We start from the raw sequence: 22,750 nt of genomic DNA, 5'->3' as shown, positions 1-22,750 counted from the left end.
TGGTGATAGGTGGGATGGGCTGAGAGTTGCTGAGGGGGTCTACGGTGATAGGTGGGATGGGCTGAGAGTTGCTGAGGGGGTCTACGGTGATAGGTGGGATGGGCTGAGAGTTGCTGAGGGGGTCTACGGTGATAGGTGGGATGGGCTGAGAGGTGCTGAGGGGGTCTACGGTGATAGGTGGGATGGGCTGAGAGTTGCTGAGGGGGTCTACGGTGATAGGTGGGATGGGCTGAGAGTTGCTGTGGGGGTCTACGGTGATGGGTGGAATGGGCTGAGAGGTGCTGAGGGGGTCTACGGTGATAGGTGGGATGGGCTGAGGGGGTCCATGGTGATAGGTCGGATGGTCTGAGAGTGGCTGAGGGGGTCTATGGTCAAGGGAGTCTCCTCACCTCTCATCTCCTTAGCTTTGGTCTCCAGCAGTCTCTTGTCCTCCTCTGTTTCACTGGGGTTCTCCTCATCCTCATCTTTCTCTCTGTAAAGCAACATCATTAGTACAAACCAGAGTCATGATTACAGCTCCCATTTCCAGCCATTCACATGTCCTCTTAGCATCCTTTAGATGCCTGTTGACAGCGCTAGTCTTCTCTCTACTGCTGAGAAAGCCTAGGGTAGAGTAGCCTACAGTGGCAGCCTGCCCATGAGGTGATGAAGCAGAGAACAGTCAATGCGCCAACAGAGCATTACAACATATTGTACATCCCTCCATCCCTCGGTACAGAATGGTGGCACATTCTCTCTCTCTCTCCATGGTTCGGAGTTCAGACTTACATGGACTGCATGGCCTCCTGTATGATTTGCATCCAGGTGTTGCGTTCCTCCTTGGTTGCAGTGTGTACCTCCACCATCTCTGGTTTCTCCATCCCTGCTGTTATCAGGAAGAGACCCTTCTCCTCGTTGGCCACTTCTCTAACGATCAGCTTCTGGAGGGAGAGGACCGTGGAGCGCTGGTCCTAAGGGGGGGCGGAAGAGAGGGAGAGTGAGGCAGAGAGAGAAGAAGGGGGAGAGATAGAAGAGGGAGAAAGAGGTGGGAGAGAGAGAAAGAGGTGGGAGAGAGAGAGAGAGAGAGAGAGAGCATACAAGAAAGATGAAAGGGGTGGGACAGAAAGAGGTAGAATGAGAGAGGGAGATGGAAAGGGAGAGAGAGAGAGATTAAGCCTTATTAAGTCTGCATAATATCATCCACCTTGACATGCAGCTCAGTGTCCATATCTGAATCACCTCTGGTTATTCTCTGGGCATCAATATTGCTTAGTCATTGAGCTATTTAAAGAGTGATGTGCAAATCAAAGTTGGTCACGTTTACAGAATACAGCTGGTGTAAACAGTACAATGAAAACTCTTTTCCTGCAAACTCTTCCTCAACAATGCAGAATTCAATGTACGTTCACTTGAGTTAAGCAAACAGATGTTATTTACCACAGCCTCAAAGTCCCACCATCTGGACTTTGTGCGGGTGTGCTGTGTGTTGCTACTTGGCTACCAGCCAAACCCTTCGTTTTTAATAACCGTTCAATCAAAATCTGCATTAAACACCTTTACCGACGTCTCAGTTTCTCCCTCGCTAGACCTTTTTCATTGAACCTTTTCACCCCGGACACTTTATCTGGACGTGGTTCATCTGGACCTCCACCAGCCAACCAGTAGTAACATTAACATGATGCTTTATCTGGACGTGGTTCATCTGGACCTCCACCAGCCAACCAGTAGTAACATTAACATGATGCTTTATCTGGACGTGGTTCTACATGACCTCCACCAGCCAACCAGTAGTAACATTAACATGATGCTTTATCTGGACGTGGTTCTACAGGACCTCCACCAGCCAACCAGTAGTAACATTAACATGATGCTTTATCTGGACATGGTTCTACAGGACCTCCACCAGCCAACCAGTAGTAACATTAACATGATGCTTTATCTGGACCTCCACAAGCCAACCAGTAGTAACATTAACATGATGCTTTATCTGGACCTCCACCAGCCAACCAGTAGTAATATTAACATGATGCTTTATCTGGACGTGGTTCTACAGGACCTCCACCAGCCAACCAGTAGTAACATTAACATGATGCTTTATCTGGACCTCCACAAGCCAACCAGTAGTAACATTAACATGATGCTTTATCTGGACCTCCACCAGCCAACCAGTAGTAACATTAACATGATGCTTTATCTGGACGTGGTTCTCCAGTACCTCCACAAGCCAACCAGTAGTAACATTAACATGATGCTTTATCTGGACGTGGTTCTACAGGACCTGCACCAGCCAACCAGTAGTAACATTAACATGATGCTTTATCTGGACATGGTCCTACAGGACCTCCACCAGCCAACCAGTAGTAACATTAACATGATGCTTTATCTGGACCTCCACAAGCCAACCAGTAGTAACATTAACATGATGCTTTATCTGGACCTCCACCAGCCAACCAGTAGTAACATTAACATGATGCTTTATCTGGACCTCCACCAGCCAACCAGTAGTAACATTAACATGATGCTTTATCTGGACGTGGTTCTACAGGACCTCCACCAGCCAACCAGTAGTAACATTAACATGATGCTTTATCTGGACGTGGTTCTACATGACCTCCACCAGCCAACCAGTAGTAACATTAACATGATGCTTTATCTGGACGTGGTTCTACAGGACCTCCACCAGCCAACCAGTAGTAACATTAACATGATGCTTTATCTGGACATGGTTCTACAGGACCTCCACCAGCCAACCAGTAGTTTATCTTAGTGAGGTTCAGAGATTGTTAGTATATGAATGTCATTTGTTACCTGCAACCAGTTATTGATTTCATGAACCTTGTTTACTTAATCTACATATGTTAATGTGGGCTATTTTTAACACTTTTCTGGGATGCTTCATTGTTTTTCTTGCTTTACTGGGAAGCTTCGCAGAGGTAGACATGCTCAGGTTATTTTTATTAGTGCGGGGTGAGCTGCACACAGTGGACTTCCTGCTAGGGCACACCGCCTCAGTGCTAGCAGCATAACTCTGGTTCATAGACACATGATTACTGCATAAAACAGCTGTAGGATCAGCAGAGGCACTCAGGGCAGTAAGAGGGACATAAATTAGGTTACTTACATTGTGTCTACCAACGTCCCCTGGGATAATGTACATTTACTGAAGCATTATGACAACTCAGCATCACAATGGTAGGGATTAACTGAGCTGGGCTTGGGTCATTGATAAGTCATTGTCTAAGTGTAGGGATATTGTTATCCACGTCAGCACCAACTATGTTAGGATGAAACAGTCAGAGGTCACCAAATCGCAACATAGCTTCAGCGTGTTGTTAGGTTCTTGTATTTCAGAGAAAGTATCTCATGGACACTAGAGAAGATTGAACCAGGGTTAATTCTTCCCAAAGGATCTGGACAGCTGTAATTCATCTTATGGTTCCACAGGAAGTAGTAAACCTTCATTACTCCCTTCAGGGTATCTGACCTCACCTCCTGACCTCAACCCCTCCTTCACCTAGTCCACAGATGTCCATCTGCCTCCCCTATAACAATCCTTTGATCTCCTCCCGTCCACCCAGTACATTCCACAGCCACTCTGTCTTTCTACAGATCTCACTTCTTAATATACTATGCATCTGATCTATCATGTCTTTAATATCTCAATGTTCAGAATTTTGAATCCAACAGTGTAAATCAGCTAGAAAGATGTGTCGGAATCAAGTATTTGTCTCTGGCCCCCTCCCAGTTAGGGGGAGTGATGAGCTCTACAGCACAACTCAATCGCTGGTTGAAAACGTTTTTCTGCCCCTCCCAAAAGATAGACTTTGTAGATAATTGGCCCTCTTTCTGGGACTCACCCACAAACAAGACCAAGCCTGACCTGCTGAGGAGTGACGGACGCCATCCTAGCTGAAGGGGTGCTCTCATCTTATCTGTCAGCATAGACAGGGCTCTAACTCCTCTAGCGCCACAATGAAATAGGGTGCAGGCCAGGCAGCAGGCTGTTAGCCAGGCAGCAGGCTGTTAGCCAGGCAGCCAGCTTAGTGGAGTCTGCCACTAGCACAGTCAGTATAGTCAGCTATTTTTGACTCATTCTCTCTCTCTACGCACCTGCTGTCTCGACCTTCTGATTGCTCGGCTACGAAAAGCCGAGATACTCCTGAGATAGTGACCTGTTGCTCCCTCTACAACCACTGTCATTATTATTATTTAACTCTACTGGTCATCTATTGATGTTTGAACATCTTGAATAACAATCTGGCCTTAATGGCCATGTACTTTTATACTGTAAACCTCCACCCGGCACGGACAGAAGAGGACTAGCCACCCCTCGGAGGCTGGTTCCTCTCTGGGTTTCTGTACAGCACTGGACTGGCCACATGATGCCCTCTCTGGAGGCTGGTTCCTCTCTGGGTTTCTGTACAGCACTGGACTGGCCACCCCTCAGAGGCTGGTTCCTCTCTGGGTTTCTGTACAGCACTTTGAGATATCGGCTGATGTTAAAAAAGGGCTTCGGAAAAATATTTAATTGATTGATGAATTAACATAATACTGGAGATTGCAACGATGATTAACAATTTTATTAGTCAAAAAACATCCAGTTGATGTACAGATCAATGTATTTAAACTATACTGCTGTCCATCTACCAACATGTTACAATGTATTTCCATGGTGAACATGCCTTTTATTCCCCAGCCAAGGACTTTCCTAAATTACTGGCTGATGGGCCCAATACAACCTACCCATAACCCAGCCAAGGACTTCTGGGTTTCTAAATTACTGGCTGTTGGGCCCTATACAACCTACCCATAACCCAGCCAAGGACTTCCCTAAATTACTGGCTGTTGGGCCCTATACAACCTACCCATAACCCAGCCAAGGACTTCTCTAAATTACTGGCTGATGGGCCCTATACAACCTACCCATAACCCAGCCAAGGACTTCCCTAAGCCATTACTGGCTGTTGGGCCCTATACAACCTGGACTGGCCACCCATAACCCAGCCAAGGACTTCCTAAATTACTGGCTGTTGGGCCCTATACAACCTAGCCATAACCCAGCCAAGGACTTCCTAAATTACTGGCTGTTGGGCCCTATACAACCTTCCCATAACCCAGCCAAGGACTTACTTAAATTACTGGCTGTTGTGCCCAATACAACCTACCCATAACCCAGCCAAGGACTTCCCTAAATTACTGGCTGTTGGGCCCTATACAACCTACCATAACCCAGCCAAGGACTTCAAATTACTGGCTGTTGGGCCCTATACAACCTACCATAACCCAGCCAAGGACTTCCCTAAATTACTGGCTGTTGGGCCCTATACAACCTACCATAACCCAGCCAAGGACTTCCCTAAATTACTGGCTGTTGGGCCCTATACTATACAACCTACCCTATTAACCCAGCCAAGGACTTCCCTAATACTGGAGATTGCCAACCAGTAGTGATTAACAATTTTATTAGCTGTTGGGCCCAATACAACCTACCATAACCCAGCCAAGGACTTCCCTAAATTACTGGCTGTTGGGCCCTATACAACCTACCATAACCCAGCCAAGGACTTCCCTAAATTACTGGCTGTTGGGCCCTATACAACCTACCATAACCCAGCCAAGGACTTCCCTAAATTACTGGCTGTTGGGCCCTATACAACCTACCATAACCCAGCCAAGGACTTCCCTAAATTACTGGCTGTTGGGCCCTATACAACCTACCATAACCCAGCCAAGGACTTCCCTAAATTACTGGCTGTTGGGCCCTATACAACCTACCATAACCCAGCCAAGGACTTCCTAAATTACTGGCTGTTGGGCCCTATACAACCTACCATAACCCAGCCAAGGACTTCCCTAAATTACTGGCTGTTGGGCCCTATACAACCTACCATAACCCAGCCAAGGACTTCCCTAAACTGGCTGTTGGGCCCCACAACCTACCATAACCCAGCCAAGGACTTCCTAAATTACTGGCTGATGGGCCCATATACAACCTACCATAACCCAGCCAAGGACTTCCCTAAATTACTGGCTTATGGGCCCAATACAACCTACCCATAACCCAGCCAAGGACTTCCCTAAATTACTGGCTGATGGGCCCAATACAACCTACCATAACCCAGCCAAGGACTTCCCTAAATTACTGGCTGTTGGGCCCTATACAACCTACCCATAACATAGCCAAGGACTTCCCTAAATTACTGGCTGTTGTGCCCAATACAACCTACCCATAACCCAGCCAAGGACTTCCCTAAATTACTGGCTGATGGGCCCAATGACCTACCATAACCCAGCCAAGGACTTCCTAAATTACATGGCTGATGGGCCCACAACCTACCATAAACCCAGCCAAGGACTTCCCTAAATTACTGGCTGATGGGCCCAATACAACCTACCCATAACCCAGCCAAGGACTTCCCTAAATTACTGGCTGATGGGCCCAATACAACCTACCCATAACCCAGCCAAGGACTTCCCTAAATTACTGGCTGTTGGGCCCTATACAACCTGGTTCTGTTCCACCAAACCAGTTACTTAACATGGGCCCTATACAACCTACCATAACCCAGCCAAGGACTTCCCTAAATTACTGGCTGATGGGCCCAATACAACCTACCCATAACCCAGCCAAGGACTTCCTAAATTACTGGCTGTACAACCTGGCCAAGCCCAATTACAACCTACCCATAACCCAGCCAAGGACTTCCCTAAATTACTGGCTGTTGGGCCCTATACAACCTACCATAACCCAGCCAAGGACTTCCCTAAATTACTGGCTGTTGGGCCCAATACAACCTACCCATAACCCAGCCAAGGACTTCCCTAAATTACTGGCTGATGGGCCCAAACCTACCACAGCCAGCCAAGGACTTCCCTAAATTACTGTCTTTTGGGACCTATACAACCTACCCATAACCCAGCCAAGGACTTCCTAAATTACTGGCTGATGGGCCCAATACAACCTACCATAACCCAGCCAAGGACTTCCCTAAATTGCTGTCTTTTGGGCCCTATACAACCTACCCATAGCCCAGGACCAACTGGACTGTTGGGCCCTAAACCTACTTACCCAGCCAAGCTTCTCTAAATTACTGGCTGATGGGCCCTATACAACCTACCATAACCCAGCCAAGGACTTCCTAAATTACTGGCTGTTGGGCCCACATACAACCTACCATAACCCAGCCAAGGACTTCCTAAATTACTGGCTGTTGGGCCCTATACAACCTACCATAACCCAGCCAAGGACTTCCCCTAAATTACTGGCTGTTGGGCCCTATACAACCTACCATAACCCAGCCAAGGACTTCCTAAATTGCTGGCTGTTGGGCCCTATACAACCTACCATGCCAACCAGCCAAGGACTTCCCTAAATTACTGGCTGTTGTGCCCAATACAACCTACCCATAACCCAGCCAAGGACTTCCCTAAATTACTGGCTGATGGGCCCAATACTACCTACAATAACCCAGCCAAGGACTTCCCTAAATTACTGGCTGATGGGCCCAATACTACCTACAATAACCCAGCCAAGGACTTCCCTAAATTACTGTCTTTTGGGCCCTATACAACCTACCCATAACCCTGCCAAGGACTTCTCTAAGTTACTGGCTGTTGGGCCCAATACAACCTACCATAACCCAGCCAAGGACTTCCCTAAATTACTGGCTGATGGGCCCTATACAACCTACCATAACCCAGCCAAGGACTTCCCTAAATTACTGGCTGATGGGCCCCTATACAGCCTACCATAACCCAGCCAAGGACTTCCCTAAATTACTGGCTGATGGGCCCTATACAACCTACCATAGCCCAGCCAAGGACTTCCCTAAATTACTGTCTGTTGGGCCCTATACAACCTACCATTACCCAGCCAAGGACTTCTCTAAATTACTGGCTGTTGGGCCCTATACAACCTACCATAACCCAGCCAAGGACTTCCCTAAATTACTGGCTGATGGGCCCTATACAACCTACCATAACCCAGCCAAGGACTTCCCTAAATTACTGGCTGATGGGCCCTATACAACCTACCATAACCCAGCCAAGGACTTCCTAAATTACTGGCTGTTGGGCCCTATACAACCTACCATAACCCAGCCAAGGACTTCCCTAAATTACTGGCTGTTGGGCCCTATACAACCTAACCCATAAATTACTGGCTGTTGGGCCAAACCTAACAACCCAACACAACCCATAGAGCTGTAATTTCTGCAAGCATGGAAAACGGCATGACTGCGGATCAGATGTCAGGAGGCTTAGACCCATTATTATCACTGAATAGACCCATTATTAGTACTGAATAGACCCAGTATTATTACTGAATAGACCCATTATTATTACTGAATAGACCCATTATTATCACTGAATAGACCCATTATTATCACTGAATAGACCCATTATTATCACTGAATAGACCCATTATTATCACTGAATAGACCCATTATTATCACTGAATAGACCCATTATTATCACTGAATAGACCCATTATTATCACTGAATAGACCCATTATTATCACTGAATAGACCCATTATTATTATCACTGAATAGACCCATTATTATCACTGAATAGACCCATTATTATCACTGAATAGACCCATTATTATTACTGAATAGACCCATTATTATTACTGAATAGACCCATTATTATTACTGAATAGACCCATTATTATTACTGAATAGACCCATTATTATTACTGAGTAGGAGGCTCTACCAATCACATTCCAGGGATGTAATTATGTATTTCTGATGATTGTAAGGTACTCTGGATAAGAGTGTCTGCTAAATGACTTGATTGTAATGGAAAAATAAGATCAATAAGATAACAAAGTGCCAAAGAGATATTTACATATTTCTTGTCTTAACCAATCACCTACCAGAGAGGCAAAGACGAATTTCTGGTCTTTCTCCTGTAGGAAGACGACGATATCAGAGAGAAGCATGGCCGTTACATCTAGAGAGGAGACCAGAGGTTAGAGGCCAGGGTTAGATATCAGAGAAAGCATGGCTGTTACATCTAAGAGAGGAGACCAGAGGTTAGAGGTCAGGGTTAGATATCAGTGATATTGGTGTCCTCCTCACCCTTGAGTTTCCCCTGTGAGGTCTTCAGCTGCAGAGGACCATCATACAGCAATCTTCTCCCTCTGAGCAGGTCCTCTCTAGCAAACATCTGACCGCTCTTCATCCTCATAATTGACTTGCTGTCTGTCCGGCTGTAGATGTCCTTCAGCCTCCTCTTCTTCTCATGCTCGTTCACCTAGCAACAAGACAATTATTATCATAGGTCAGTTCACCTAGCATGACAATTATTATCATAGGTCAGTTCACCTAGCAACAAGACAATTACTATCATAGGTCAGTTCACCTTGCAACATGACAATTATTATCATAGGTCAGTTCACCTAGCAACATGACAATTATTATCATAGGTCAGTTCACCTAGCAACATGACAATTATTATCATAGGTCAGTTCACCTAGCATGACAATTATTATCATAGGTCAGTTCACCTAGCAACAAGACAATTACTATCATAGGTCAGTTCACCTTGCAACATGACAATTATTATCATAGGTCAGTTCACCTAGCAACATGACAATTATTACAAAAGGTCAGTTCACCTAGCAACATGACAATTATTATCATAGGTCAGTTCACCTAGCAACATGACAATTATTATCATAGGTCAGTTTACCTATTATTAATACATTATTAACACATTTCAGTTTACTTAATATGAATATATTATTATTATTATATTACCTTGCTGTCCACTGCAGTGATGACCTCCTTGACCTGGTATAGAGCATCACTCAGGTCCTCATGGTCTTCCTCATTCTCTGTGGGGGTTTCAAAGCACACACACACACAATAATGAAAGAAAGAGACAAACAAGGTTAGTGTCACCATGTGGTCAGTATAACAGACAATATCCTCCTCCTCCTCCTCCTCCTCCTCCTCTCTTCATTCTAGATGAAGCTCCCACCAGGTGGTCAGTAAAACAGACAGTCAGTCTCCTCTCCTCCTCTCTTCATTCTAGATGAAGCTCCACCATGTGGTCAGTATAACAGACAGACAGTCTCCTCCTCCTCCTCTTCATTCTAGATGAAGCTCCACCATGTGGTCAGTATAACAGACAGTCTCCTCCTCCTCCTCTCTTCATTCTAGATGAAGCTCCACCATGTGGTCAGTATAACAGACAGACAGTCTCCTCCTCCTCCTCTCTTCATTCTAGATGAAGCTCCACCATGTGGTCAGTATAACAGACAGTCTGAAAACCTCCTCTTCATTCTAGATGAAGCTCCACCATGTGGTCAGTATAACAGACAGTCTCCTCCTCCTCCTCTCTTAATTCTAGATGAAGCTCCACCATAGTCAGTATAACAGACAGTCAGTCTCCTCCTCCTCCTCTCTTCATTCTAGATGAAGCTCCACCATGTGGTCAGTATAACAGACAGACAGTCTCCTCCTCCTCCTCTCTTCATTCTAGATGAAGCTCCACCATGTGGTCAGTATAACAGACAGACAGTCTCCTCCTCCTCCTCTCTTCATTCTAGATGAAGCTCCACCATGTGGTCAGTATAACAGACAGTCTCCTCCTCCTCCTCTCTTCATTCTAGATGAAGCTCCACCATGTGGTCAGTATAACAGACAGTCAGTCTCCTCCTCCTCCTCTCTTCATTCTAGATGAAGCTCCACCATGTGGTCAGTATAACAGACAGACAGTCTCCTCCTCCTCCTCTGTTCATTCTAGATGAAGCTCCACCATGTGGTCAGTATAACAGACAGTCAGTCTCCTCCTCCTCCTCTCTTCATTCTAGATGAAGCTCCACCATGTGTCAGTATAACAGACAGACAGTCTCCTCCTCCTCCTCTCTTCATTCTAGATGAAGCTCCACCATACTGGTCAGTATAACAGACAGTCTCCTCCTCCTCCTCTATTCATTCTAGATGAAGCTCCACCATGTGGTCAGTATAACAGACAGTCAGTCTCCTCCTCCTCCTCTCTTCATTCTAGATGAAGCTCCACCATGTGGTCAGTATAACAGACAGACAGTCTCCTCCTCCTCTCTCTTCATTCTAGATGAAGCTCCACCATGGAGGTCAGTATACCAGACAGTCTCCTCCTCCTCTTTTCATTCTAGATGAAGCTCCACCATGTGGTCAGTATAACAGACAGTCTCCCCCTTCTCCTCTCTTCATCATAGATGAAGCTCCACCATGTGGTCAGTATAACAGACAGTCTCCTCCTCCTCCTCTCTTCATTCTAGATGAAGCTCCACCATGTGGTCAGTATAACAGACAGTCTCCTCATAGGTCTCCTCCTCCTCCTCCTCCTCTCTTCATTCTAGATGAAGCTCCACCATGTGGTCAGTATAACAGACAGTCTCCTCCTCCTCCTCTCTTCATCATAGATGAAGCTCCACCATGTGGTCAGTATAACAGACAGTCTCCTCCTCCTCCTCCTCCTCCTCTCTTCATTCTAGATGAAGCTCCACCATGTGGTCAGTATAACAGACAGTCTCCTCCTCCTCCTCTCTTCATTCTAGATGAAGCTCCACCATGTGGTCAGTATAACAGACAGTCTCCTCCTCCTCCTCCTCCTCTCTTCATTCTAGATGAAGCTCCACCATGTGCTCAGTATAACAGACAGACAGTCTCCTCCTCCTCCTCCCTTCATTCTAGATGAAGCTCCACCATGTGGTCAGTATACCAGACAGTCTCCTCCTCCTCCTCTCTTCATCATAGATGAAGCTCCACCATGTGGTCAGTATAACAGACAGACAGTCTCCTGCTCCTCTCTTCATTCTAGATGAAGCTCCACCATGTGGACAGTATAACAGACAGTCTCCTCCTCCTCCTCCTCTCTTCATTCTAGATGAAGCTCCACCATGTGGTCAGTATAACAGACAGTCAGTCTCCTCCTCCTCCTCTCTTCATTCTAGATGAAGCTCCACCATGTGGTCAGTATAACAGACAGACAGTCTCCTCCTCCTCCTCTCTTCATTCTAGATGAAGCTCGACCATGTGGTCAGTATAACAGACAGACAGTCTCCTCCTCCTCCTCTCTTCATTCTAGATGAAGCTCCACCATGTGGTCAGTATAACAGACAGACAGTCTCCTCCTCCTCCTCTCTTCATTCTAGATGAAGCTCCACCATGTGGTCAGTATAACAGACAGTCTCCTCCTCCTCCTCTCTTCATTCTAGATGAAGCTCCACCATGTGGTCAGTATAACAGACAGTCAGTCTCCTCCTCCTCCTCTCTTCATTCTAGATGAAGCTCCACCATGTGGTCAGTATAACAGACAGACAGTCTCCTCCTCCTCCTCTCTTCATTCTAGATGAAGCTCCACCATGTGGTCAGTATAACAGACAGACAGTCTCCTCCTCCTCCTCTCTTCATTCTAGATGAAGCTCCACCATGTGGTCAGTATAACAGACAGTCTCCTCCTCCTCCTCTTCATTCTAGATGAAGCTCCACCATGTGGTCAGTTTCATAACTGGGTTTCTGACAGTCAGTCTCCTCCTCCTCCTCTCTTCATTCTAGATGAAAAAAGCTCCACCATGTGGTCAGTATAACAGACAGACATTCTTTCCTCCTCCTCTTCATTCTAGATGAATGCTCCACCATGTGGTCAGTATAACAGACAGTCTCCTCCTCCTCTCTTATTCTAGATGAAGCTCCACCATGTGGTCAGTATAACCTAGACAGTCAGTCTCCCTCCTTACTCCTCCTCTTCATTCTAGATGAAGCTTCCACCATGTGGTCAGTATAACAGACAGACAGTCTCCTCCTCCTCCCAATCTCTTCATTCTAGATGAAGCTCCACCATGTGGTCAGTATAACAGACAGTCTCCTCCTCCTCCTCTCTTCATTCTAGATGAAGCTCCACCATGTTCAGTATAACAGACAGTCAGTCTCCTCCTCCTCCTCTCTTCATTCTAGATGAAGCTCCACCATGTGGTCAGTATAACAGACAGACAGTCTCCTCCTCCTCCTCTCTTCATTCTAGATGAAGCTCCACCATGTGGTCAGTATACCAGACAGTCTCCTCCTCCTCTTTTCATTCTAGATGAAGCTCCACCATGTGGTCAGTATAACAGACAGTCTCCCCCTTCTCCTCTCTTCATCATAGATGAAGCTTCACCATTGGTCAGTATAACAGACAGTCTCCTCCTCCTCCTCTCTTCATTCTAGATGAAGCTCCACCATGTGGTCAGTATAACAGACAGTCTCCTCCTCCTCCTCCTCCTCCTCCTCTCTTCATTCTAGATGAAGCTCCACCATGTGGTCAGTATAACAGACAGTCTCCTCCTCCTCCTCTCTTCATCATAGATGAAGCTCCACCATGTGGTCAGTATAACAGACAGACAGTCTCCTCCTCCTCCTCCTCCTCTCTTCATTCTAGATGAAGCTCCACCATGTGGTCAGTATAACAGACAGTCTCCTCCTCCTCCTCTCTTCATTCTAGATGAAGCTCCACCATGTGGTCAGTATAACAGACAGTCTCCTCTTCCTCCTCCTCCTCTCTTCATTCTAGATGAAGCTCCACCATGTGCTCAGTATAACAGACAGACAGTCTCCTCCTCCCTTCATTCTAGATGAAGCTCCACCATGTGGTCAGTATACCAGACAGTCTCCCTCCTCCTCCTCTCTTCATCATAGATGAAGCTCCACCATGTGGTCAGTATAACAGACAGACAGTCTCCTGCTCCTCTCTTCATTCTAGTTGAAGCTCCACCATGTGGTCAGTATAACAGACAGTCTCCTCCTCCTCCTCTCTTCATTCTAGATGAAGCTCCACCATGTGGTCAGTATAACAGACAGTCAGTCTCCTCCTCCTCCTCTCTTCATTCTAGATGAAGCTCCACCATGTGGTCAGTATAACAGACAGACAGTCTCCTCCTCCTCCTCTCTTCATTCTAGATGAAGCTCCACCATGTGGTCAGTATACCAGACAGTCTCCTCCTCCTCTTTTCATTCTAGATGAAGCTCCACCATGTGGTCAGTATAACAGACAGTCTCCCCCTTCTCCTCTCTTCATCATAGATGAAGCTCCACCATGTGGTCAGTATAACAGACAGTCTCCTCCTCCTCCTCTCTTCATTCTAGATGAAGCTCCACCATGTGGTCAGTATAACAGACAGTCTCCTCCTCCTCCTCCTCCTCCTCCTCCTCTCTTCATTCTAGATGAAGCTCCACCATGTGGTCAGTATAACAGACAGTCTCCTCCTCCTCCTCTCTTCATCATAGATGAAGCTCCACCATGTGGTCAGTATAACAGACAGACAGTCTCCTCCTCCTCCTCCTCCTCCTCTCTTCATTCTAGATGAAGCTCCACCATGTGGTCAGTATAACAGACAGTCTCCTCCTCCTCCCTCTTTATTCTAGATGAAGCTCCACCATTATTACCGGTCAGTATAACAGACAGTCTCCTCTTCCTCCTCCTCCTTCTTCATTCTAGATGAAGCTCCACCATGTGCTCAGTATAACAGACAGACAGTCTCCTCCTCCCTTCATTCTAGATGAAGCTCCACCATGTGGTCAGTATACCAGACAGTCTCCTCCTCCTCCTCTCTTCATCATAGATGAAGCTCCACCATGTGGTCAGTATAACAGACAGACAGTCTCCTGCTCCTCTCTTCATTCTAGTTGAAGCTCCACCATGTGGTCAGTATAACAGACAGTCTCCTCCTCCTCCTCCTCCTCTTCATTCTAGATGAAGCTCCACCATGTGGTCAGTATAACAGACAGTCTCCTCCTCCTCCTCCTCCTCCTCCTCTCTTCTTTCTAGATGAAGCTCCACCATGTGGTCAGTATAACAGACAGTCTCCTCCTCCTCCTCAATTCTTTCTAGATGAAGCTCCACCATGTGGTCAGTATAACAGACAGTCTCCTCCTCCTCTCTTCATTCTAGATGAAGCTCCACCATGTGGTCAGTATAACAGACAGACAGTCTCCTCCTCCTCCTCCCTTCATTCTAGATGAAGCTCCACCATGTGGTCAGTATAACAGACAGTCTCCTCGACCTCCTCCTCCTTCTTCATTCTAGATGAAGCTCCACCATGTGGTCAGTATAACAGACAGACAGTCTCCTCCTCCTCCTCCTCCTCCTCTCTTCATTCTAGATGAAGCTCCACCATGTGTCAGTATAACAGACAGTCAGTCTCCTCCTCCTCCTCCCTTCATTCTAGATGAAGCTCCACCATGTGGTCAGTATAACATACAGTCTCCTCCTCCTCCTCCTCCTCCTCTCTTCATTCTAGATGAAGCTCCACCATGTGGTCAGTATAACAGACAGTCAGTCTCCTCCTCCTCTCTTCATTCTAGATGAAGCTCCACCATGTGGTCAGTATAACAGACAGACAGTCTCCTCCTCCTCCTCCCTTCATTCTAGATGAAGCTCCACCATGTGGTCAGTATAACAGACAGTCTCCTCCTCCTCCTCTCTTCATTCTAGATGAAGCTCCACCATGTGGTCAGTATAACAGACAGTCTCCTCCTCCTCACTCATTCCAGATGAAGCTCCACCATGTGGTCAGTATAACAGACAGTCTCCTCCTCCTCCTCTCTTCATTCTAGATGAAGCTCCACCATGTGGTCAGTATAACAGACAGTCTCCTCGACCTCCTCCTCCTCTCTTCATTCTAGATGAAGCTCCACCATGTGGTCAGTATACCAGACAGACAGTCTCCTCCTCCTCCTCCCTTCATTCTAGATGAAGCTCCACCATGTGGTCAGTATAACAGACAGTCTCCTACTCCTCCTCTCTTCATTCTAGATGAAGCTCCACCATGTGGTCAGTATAACAGACAGACAGTCAGTCCTCCTCCTCCTCCTCCTCCTCTCTTCATTCTAGATGAAGCTCCACCATGTGGTCAGTATAACAGACAGACAGTCTCCTCCTCCTCCTCTCTTCATTCTAGATGAAGCTCCACCATGGTCAGTATAACAGACAGACAGTCTCCTCCTCCTCCTCCTCCTCCTCTTTCATTCTAGATGAAGCTCCACCATGTGGTCAGTATACCAGACAGTCTCCTCCTCCTCCTCTCTTCATCATAGATGAAGCTCCACCATGTGGTCAGTATAACAGACAGACAGTCTCCTGCTCCTCTCTTCATTCTAGATGAAGCTCCACCATGGGTCAGTACAACAGACAGACAGTCTCCTCCTCCTCCTCTCTTCATTCTGGATGAAGCTCCACCATGTGGTCAGTATAACAGACAGTCTCCTCCTCCTCCTCCTCTCTTCATTCTAGATGAAGCTCCACCATGTGGTCAGTATAACAGACAGTCTCCTCCTCCTCCTCCTCCTCCTCCTCCTCTCCTCTCTTCTTTCTAGATGAAGCTCCACCATGTGGTCAGTATAACAGACAGTCTCCTCCTCCTCCTCAATTCTTTCTAGATGAAGCTCCACCATGTGGTCAGTATAACAGACAGTCTCCTCCTCCTCTCTTCATTCTAGATGAAGCTCCACCATGTGGTCAGTATAACAGACAGACAGTCTCCTCCTCCTCCTCCCTTCATTCTAGATGAAGCTCCACCATGTGGTCAGTATAACAGACAGTCTCCTCAACATGACCTCCTCCTCCTCTCTTCATTCTAGATGAAGCTCCACCATGTGGTCAGTATAACAGACAGACAGTCTCCTCCTCCTCCTCCTCCTCCTCTCTTCATTCTAGATGAAGATCCACCATGTGGTCAGTATAACAGACAGTCAGTCTCCTCCTCCTCTCTTCATTCTAGATGATGCTCCACCATGTGGTCAGTATAACAGACAGACAGTCTCCTCCTCCTCCTCCCTTCATTCTAGATGAAGCTCCACCATGTGGTCAGTATAACATACAGTCTCCTCCTCCTCCTCCTCCTCCTCTTCATTCTAGATGAAGCTCCACCATGTGGTCAGTATAACAGACAGTCAGTCTCCTCCTCCTCTCTTCATTCTAGATGAAGCTCCACCATGTGGTCAGTATAACAGACAGACAGTCTCCTCCTCCTCCTCCCTTCATTCTAGATGAAGCTCCACCATGTGGTCAGTATAACAGACAGTCTCCTCCTCCTCCTCTCTTCATTCTAGATGAAGCTCCACCATGTGGTCAGTATAACAGACAGACAGTCTCCTCCTCCTCCTCCTCCTCCTTCTCTTCATTCTAGATGAAGCTCCACCATGTGGTCAGTATAACAGACAGACAGTCTCCTCCTCCTCCTCTCTTCATTCTAGATGAAGCTCCACCATGTGGTCAGTATAACAGACAGACAGTCTCCTCCTCCTCCTCCTCATCATAGATGAAGCTCCACCATGTTTTCAGTATAACAGACAGACAGTCTCCTCCTCCTCCTCTCTTCATTCTAGATGAAGCTCCACCATGTGGTCAGTATAACAGACAGTCTCCTCCTCCTCACTCATTCCAGATGAAGCTCCACCATGTGTCAGTATAACAGACAGTCTCCTCCTCCTCCTCTCTTCATTCTAGATGAAGCTCCACCATGTGGTCAGTATAACAGACAGTCTCCTCGACCTCCTCCTCCTCTCTTCATTCTAGATGAAGCTCCACCATGTGGTCAGTATACCAGACAGACAGTCTTCTCCTCCTCCTCCCTTCATTCTAGATGAAGCTCCACCATGTGGTCAGTATAACAGACAGTCTCCTACTCCTCCTCTCTTATCATTCTTTAGATGAAGCTCCACCATGTGGTCAGTATAACAGACAGACAGTCTCCTCCTCCTCCTCCTCCTCCTCTCTTCATTCTAGATGAAGCTCCACCATGTGGTCAGTATAACAGACAGACAGTCTCCTCCTCCTCCTCTCTTCATTCTAGATGAAGCTCCACCATGTGGTCAGTATAACAGACAGACAGTCTCCTCCTCCTCCTCCTCCTCCTCTCTTCATTCTAGATGAAGCTCCACCATGTGGTCAGTATAACAGACAGACAGTCTCCTCCTCCTCCTCCTCCTCTCTTCATCATAGATGAAGCTCCACCATGTTTTCAGTATAACAGACAGACAGTCTCCTCCTCCTCCTCTCTTCATTCTAGATGAAGCTCCACCATGTGGTCAGTATAACAGACAGTCTCCTCCTCCTCACTCATTCCAGATGAAGCTCCACCATGTGGTCAGTATAACAGACAGTCTCCTCCTCCTCCTCTCTTCATTCTAGATGAAGCTCCACCATGTGGTCAGTATAACAGACAGTCTCCTCCTCCTCAGTCTCTTCATTCTAGATGAAGCTCCACCATGTGTTCAGTATAACAGACAATCTCCTCCTCCTCCTCCTCTTTTCATTCTAGATGAAGCTCCACCATGTGGTCAGTATAACAGACAGTCTCCTCGACCTCCTCCTCCTCTCTTCATTCTAGATGAAGCTCCACCATGTGGTCAGTATACCAGACAGTCTCCTCCTCCTCCTCTCTTCTTTCTAGATGAAGCTCCACCATGTGGTCAGTATAACAGACAGACAGTCTCTCCTCCTCTCTTCATTCTAGATGAAGCTCCACCATGTGGTCAGTATAACAGACAGACAGTCTCCTCCTCCTCCTCCTCCTCTCTTCATTCTAGATGAAGCTCCACCATGTGGTCAGTATAACAGACAGTCTCCTCCTCCTCCTCTCTTCATTCTAGATGAAGCTCCACCATTTGGTCAGTACAACAGACAATCTCCTCCTCCTCCTCTCTTCATTCTAGATGAAGCTCCACCATGTGGTCAGTATAACAGACAGACAGTCTCCTCCTCCTCCTCTCTTCGTTCTAGATGAAGCTCCACCATGTGGTCAGTACAACAGAGTCTCCTCCTCCTCCTCTCTTCATTCTAGATGAAGCTCCACCATGTGGTCAGTATAACAGACAGACAGTCTCCTCCTCCTCCTCTCTTCATTCTAGATGAAGCTCCACCATGTGGTCAGTATAACAGACAGACAGTCTCCTCCTCCTCCTCCTCTCTTCATTCTAGATGAAGCTCCACCATGTGGTCAGTATAACAGACAGACAGTCTCCTCCTCCTCCTCCCTTCATTCTAGATGAAGCTCCACCATGTGGTCAGTATAACAGACAGACAGTCTCCTCCTCCTCTCTTCATTCTGGATGAAGCTCCACCATGTGGTCAGTATAACAGACAGTCTCCTTCTCCTCCTCTCTTCATTCTAGACGAAGCTCCACCATGTGGTCAGTATAACAGACAGTCTCCTCGACCTCCTCCTCCTCTCTTCATTCTAGATGAAGCTCCACCATGTTGTCAGTATAACAGACAGACAGTCTCCTCCTCCTCTCGTTATTCTAGATGAAGCTCCACCATGTGGTCAGTATAACAGACAGTCTCCTCCTCCTCCTCCTCCTCTCTTCATTCTAGATGAAGCTCCACCATGTGGTCAGTATAACAGACAGACAGTCTCCTCCTCCTCCTCTCTTCATTCTAGATGAAGCTCCACCATGTGGTCAGTATAACAGACAGTCTCCTCCTCCTCCTCCTCCTCCTCTCTTCATTCTAGATGAAGCTCCACCATGTGGTCAGTATAACAGACAGTCAGTCTCCTCCTCCTCCTCCCTTCATTCTAGATGAAGCTCCACCATGTGGTCAGTATAACAGACAGACAGTCCCCTCCTCCTCCTCTCTTCATTCTAGATTAAGCTCAACCATGTGGTCAGTATAACAGACAGACAGTCTCCTCCTCCTCCTCCTCCCTTCATTCTAGATGAAGCTCCACCATGTGGTCAGTATAACAGACAGACAGTCTCCTCGACCTCCTCCTCCTCCTCCTCCTCTCTTCATTCTAGATGAAGCTCCACCATGTGGTCAGTATAACAGACAGACAGTCTCCTCCTCCTCCTCCTCCTCCTCCTCTTCCTCTCTTCATTCAAACTGGCAGGAGAACTCCTCTAAAAGCACCGCTAAGAAGGCCTGAGTCCCAAATAGCACCCTATTCCAAATATATAGTGCACTACATTTGAATTTGACCAGGGCCAGATATTCACAGCCCTTGCCTTATTCCACATATTATTGTATCATGTAAGGAAATGATTTCTGTTTCAAATGTTTTAAATATATTTTAAAACATTTCTAAAAACCTGTTATTGCATTTTCATTATGGGGTATTGTAGATTTATGAGGAACACTATATATTTTAGAAAAGGCTGTAATGTAACAAAATGTGTGAAGTCCTCAGTGATGTGGACACAGAGGAACTTGAAGCTCTTGACCCTCTCCACTGCGTCCTTGTGGATGGGGGTGTGGATGGGGGTGTGGATGGGGGTGAGGGTGTGGATGGGGATGGGGGTGTGGATGGGGATGGGGGTGAGGGTGTGGATGTGGATGGGGGTGTGGATGGGGGTGTGGATGGGGGTGAGGGTGTGGATGGGGATGGGGGTGTGGATGGGGATTGGGGTGAGGGTGTGGATGTGGATGGGGGTGAGGGTGGGGGTGTGGATGGGGATGGGGGTGTGGATGGGGGTGAGGGTGTGCACCCACCCCTGTTCCCTGTACTCCACCATCAGCTCCTTGGTCTTGCTGACGTTGAGAGAGAGGTTGTTGTCATGGCACCACACTGCCAGGGTTCTGACCTCCTCCCTGTTGTCCACGACTAGCTCCTTGGTCTTGCTGACGTTGAGAGAGAGGTTGTTGTCATGGCACCACACTGCATCTGGGGGTTCTGACCTCCTCCCTGTTGTCCACGACCAGCTCCTTGGTCTTGCTGACGTTGAGAGAGAGGTTGTTGTCATGGCACCACACTGCCAGGGTTCTGACCTCCCTGTTGTCCACGACCAGCTCCTTGGTCTTGATGACGTTGAGAGAGAGGTTGTTGTCAAGGCACCACACTGCCAGGGTTCTGACCTCCCTGCTGTCCACGACCAGCTCCTTGGTCTTGCTGACGTTGAGAGAGGTTGTTGTCATGGCACCACACTGCCAGTGTTCTGAACTCCTCCCTATAAGCTGTCTCGTTGTCGTCGGTGATCTGGCCTACCTCCGTCGTGTCGTCAGCAAACTTGATGATGGAGTTCGAGTCGTGCGTGTTTACATGGTCGTGAGGGGCCCCCGTGTTGAGGATCAGGGTGGCATATGTGTTGTTACCTACCCTTACCATCTGGGGGTGCGGCCCGTCAGGAGGTCCAGGATCCAGTTGCAGAGGGAGGTGTTCAAATTGGAGTCCTGGGTGTCCGGGATGATGAAGTTGATGTGTGCCTTGACCAGTCTGTGTGTATGTGTGTTCAGAGACCAGCAGAGGGCAGGACAGAGCTGGGGGCAGTGTGTGTGTGTGTGTGTGTGTGTGTGTGTGTGTGTGTGTGTGTACAGAGACCACCTAATCTGTCCAGCAGAGGGCAGGACAGAGCTGGGGGCAGTGTGTGTGTGTGTGTGTGTGTACAGAGACAACCTGATCTGTCCAGCAGAGGGCAGGACAGAGCTGGGGGCAGTGTGTGTGTGTGTGTGTGTGTGTGTGTGTGTGTGTGTGTGTGTGTGTACAGAGACCACCTAATCTGTCCAGCAGAGGGCAGGACAGAGCTGGGGGCAGTGTGTGTGTGTGTGTGTGTGTTTGTGTACAGAGACCACCTAATCTGTCCAGCAGAGGGCAGGACAGAGCTGGGGGCAGTGTGTGTGTGTGTGTGTGTGTGTGTGTGTGTGTGTGTGTGTGTGTGTGTGTGTGTACAGAGACAACCTGATCTGTCCAGCAGAGGGCAGGACAGAGCTGGGGGCAGTGTGTGTGTGTGTGTGTGTGTGTGTGTGTGTGTACAGAGACCACCTAATCTGTCCAGCAGAGGGCAGGACAGAGCTGGGGGCAGTGTGTGTGTGTGTGTGTGTGTGTGTGTGTGTGTGTGTGTATACTGAGACCACCTCATCTGTCCAGCAGAGGGAAGGACAGAGCTGGGGGCAGTGTGTGTGTGTGTGTGTGTGTGTGTGTGTGTGTGTGTGTGTGTGTGTGTGTGTGTGTGTGTGTGTGTGTGTATACTGAGACCACCTCATCTGTCCAGCAGAGGGCAGAACTGGGGGCAGCAGACAAACCTTTGGTGTGATGTAGTATTCTCTGCATCAGGACGGGTACTTGGTGATCCTCTGGGTGACTAACAGAATGCACTCTGGGATACCTAGCCTCCGGACGATACTGCTACTCATCTTCTTCTTAAAAGTCACATAATAGAAAGACAGAATTGATTCGATGCAACAGTTAGATGACTAGACACAGAGATGATATGTGATATTGTTTGTGCTGATGTCTAATGCTAATGGATTCTGTGAACGAGTAGTGCACGGTAAGTGCTTACCCTGATGAAGGCCTGGAAGCGTTTGTCTTTGGAGTGCAGCTCCTTGTAGATGTTTACGGCCTCGCTGTGTCGGCTGCAGAACTTCCCGTAAACCCTCGTCATTATCGCCGCTCTGGTCCCTGAGAACTGATAAACAGCAACGGGCATGATATTGTTATGAACTTGAGTGAAGACCCAAAAGCGGTTTTAACAGAAAACAGAGTTCTTTAATGAAAAACAGGAATGGCATAAATCCTCTTCCAACGTTGTCAGCGGAACAAAAAGAACGTTAGTATAGTGCAGGATGCACCTGCCAGGCAGACTCCGACAGGACAGGACAAGGTGGAAGCAAACGAGACGACAGCTTGCTTCTGGCATCAAAAAACACAAACAAGAATCAGACACTGAAAGTAGCAGGAACAGAGAAAGAAATAGAGACCTAATCAGAGGGGGAAGAGAGAACAGGTGTGAAAGAGTGAATGAGCTAGTTAGAGGAGATGTAGAACAGCTGAAGAATGAGAGACAGAGAAGGTAACCTAAAA

The 22,750-nt window shown here is 47.4% G+C and overlaps 1 protein-coding gene across 1 annotated transcript in view; it reads right to left on the bottom strand.

The window, feature by feature from the left end:
- Positions 1–22,399, bottom strand: part of LOC135532353 (A-kinase anchor protein 13-like) — a 51,640-nt gene extending 29,241 nt beyond the window's left edge. Inside the window, 8 exon segments of the mRNA XM_064959915.1 lie at positions 390–472; positions 769–950; positions 8,858–8,934; positions 9,063–9,237; positions 9,744–9,820; positions 21,970–22,002; positions 22,005–22,086; positions 22,230–22,399. Of these exon segments, the coding sequence (XP_064815987.1) occupies positions 390–472; positions 769–950; positions 8,858–8,934; positions 9,063–9,237; positions 9,744–9,820; positions 21,970–22,002; positions 22,005–22,086; positions 22,230–22,376 (856 nt within the window). The 5' untranslated portion in view covers positions 22,377–22,399.
- Between the last annotated feature and the right edge of the window lie 351 nt (positions 22,400–22,750).

This window comes from Oncorhynchus masou, unplaced genomic scaffold, assembly GCF_036934945.1.
Source record: "Oncorhynchus masou masou isolate Uvic2021 unplaced genomic scaffold, UVic_Omas_1.1 unplaced_scaffold_1832, whole genome shotgun sequence".
Classification (NCBI taxonomy): Eukaryota; Metazoa; Chordata; class Actinopteri; order Salmoniformes; family Salmonidae; genus Oncorhynchus; species Oncorhynchus masou.
The sequence above is the reverse complement of the archived record's forward strand: the minus strand, read 5'-3'. Positions and strand labels throughout refer to the sequence as shown.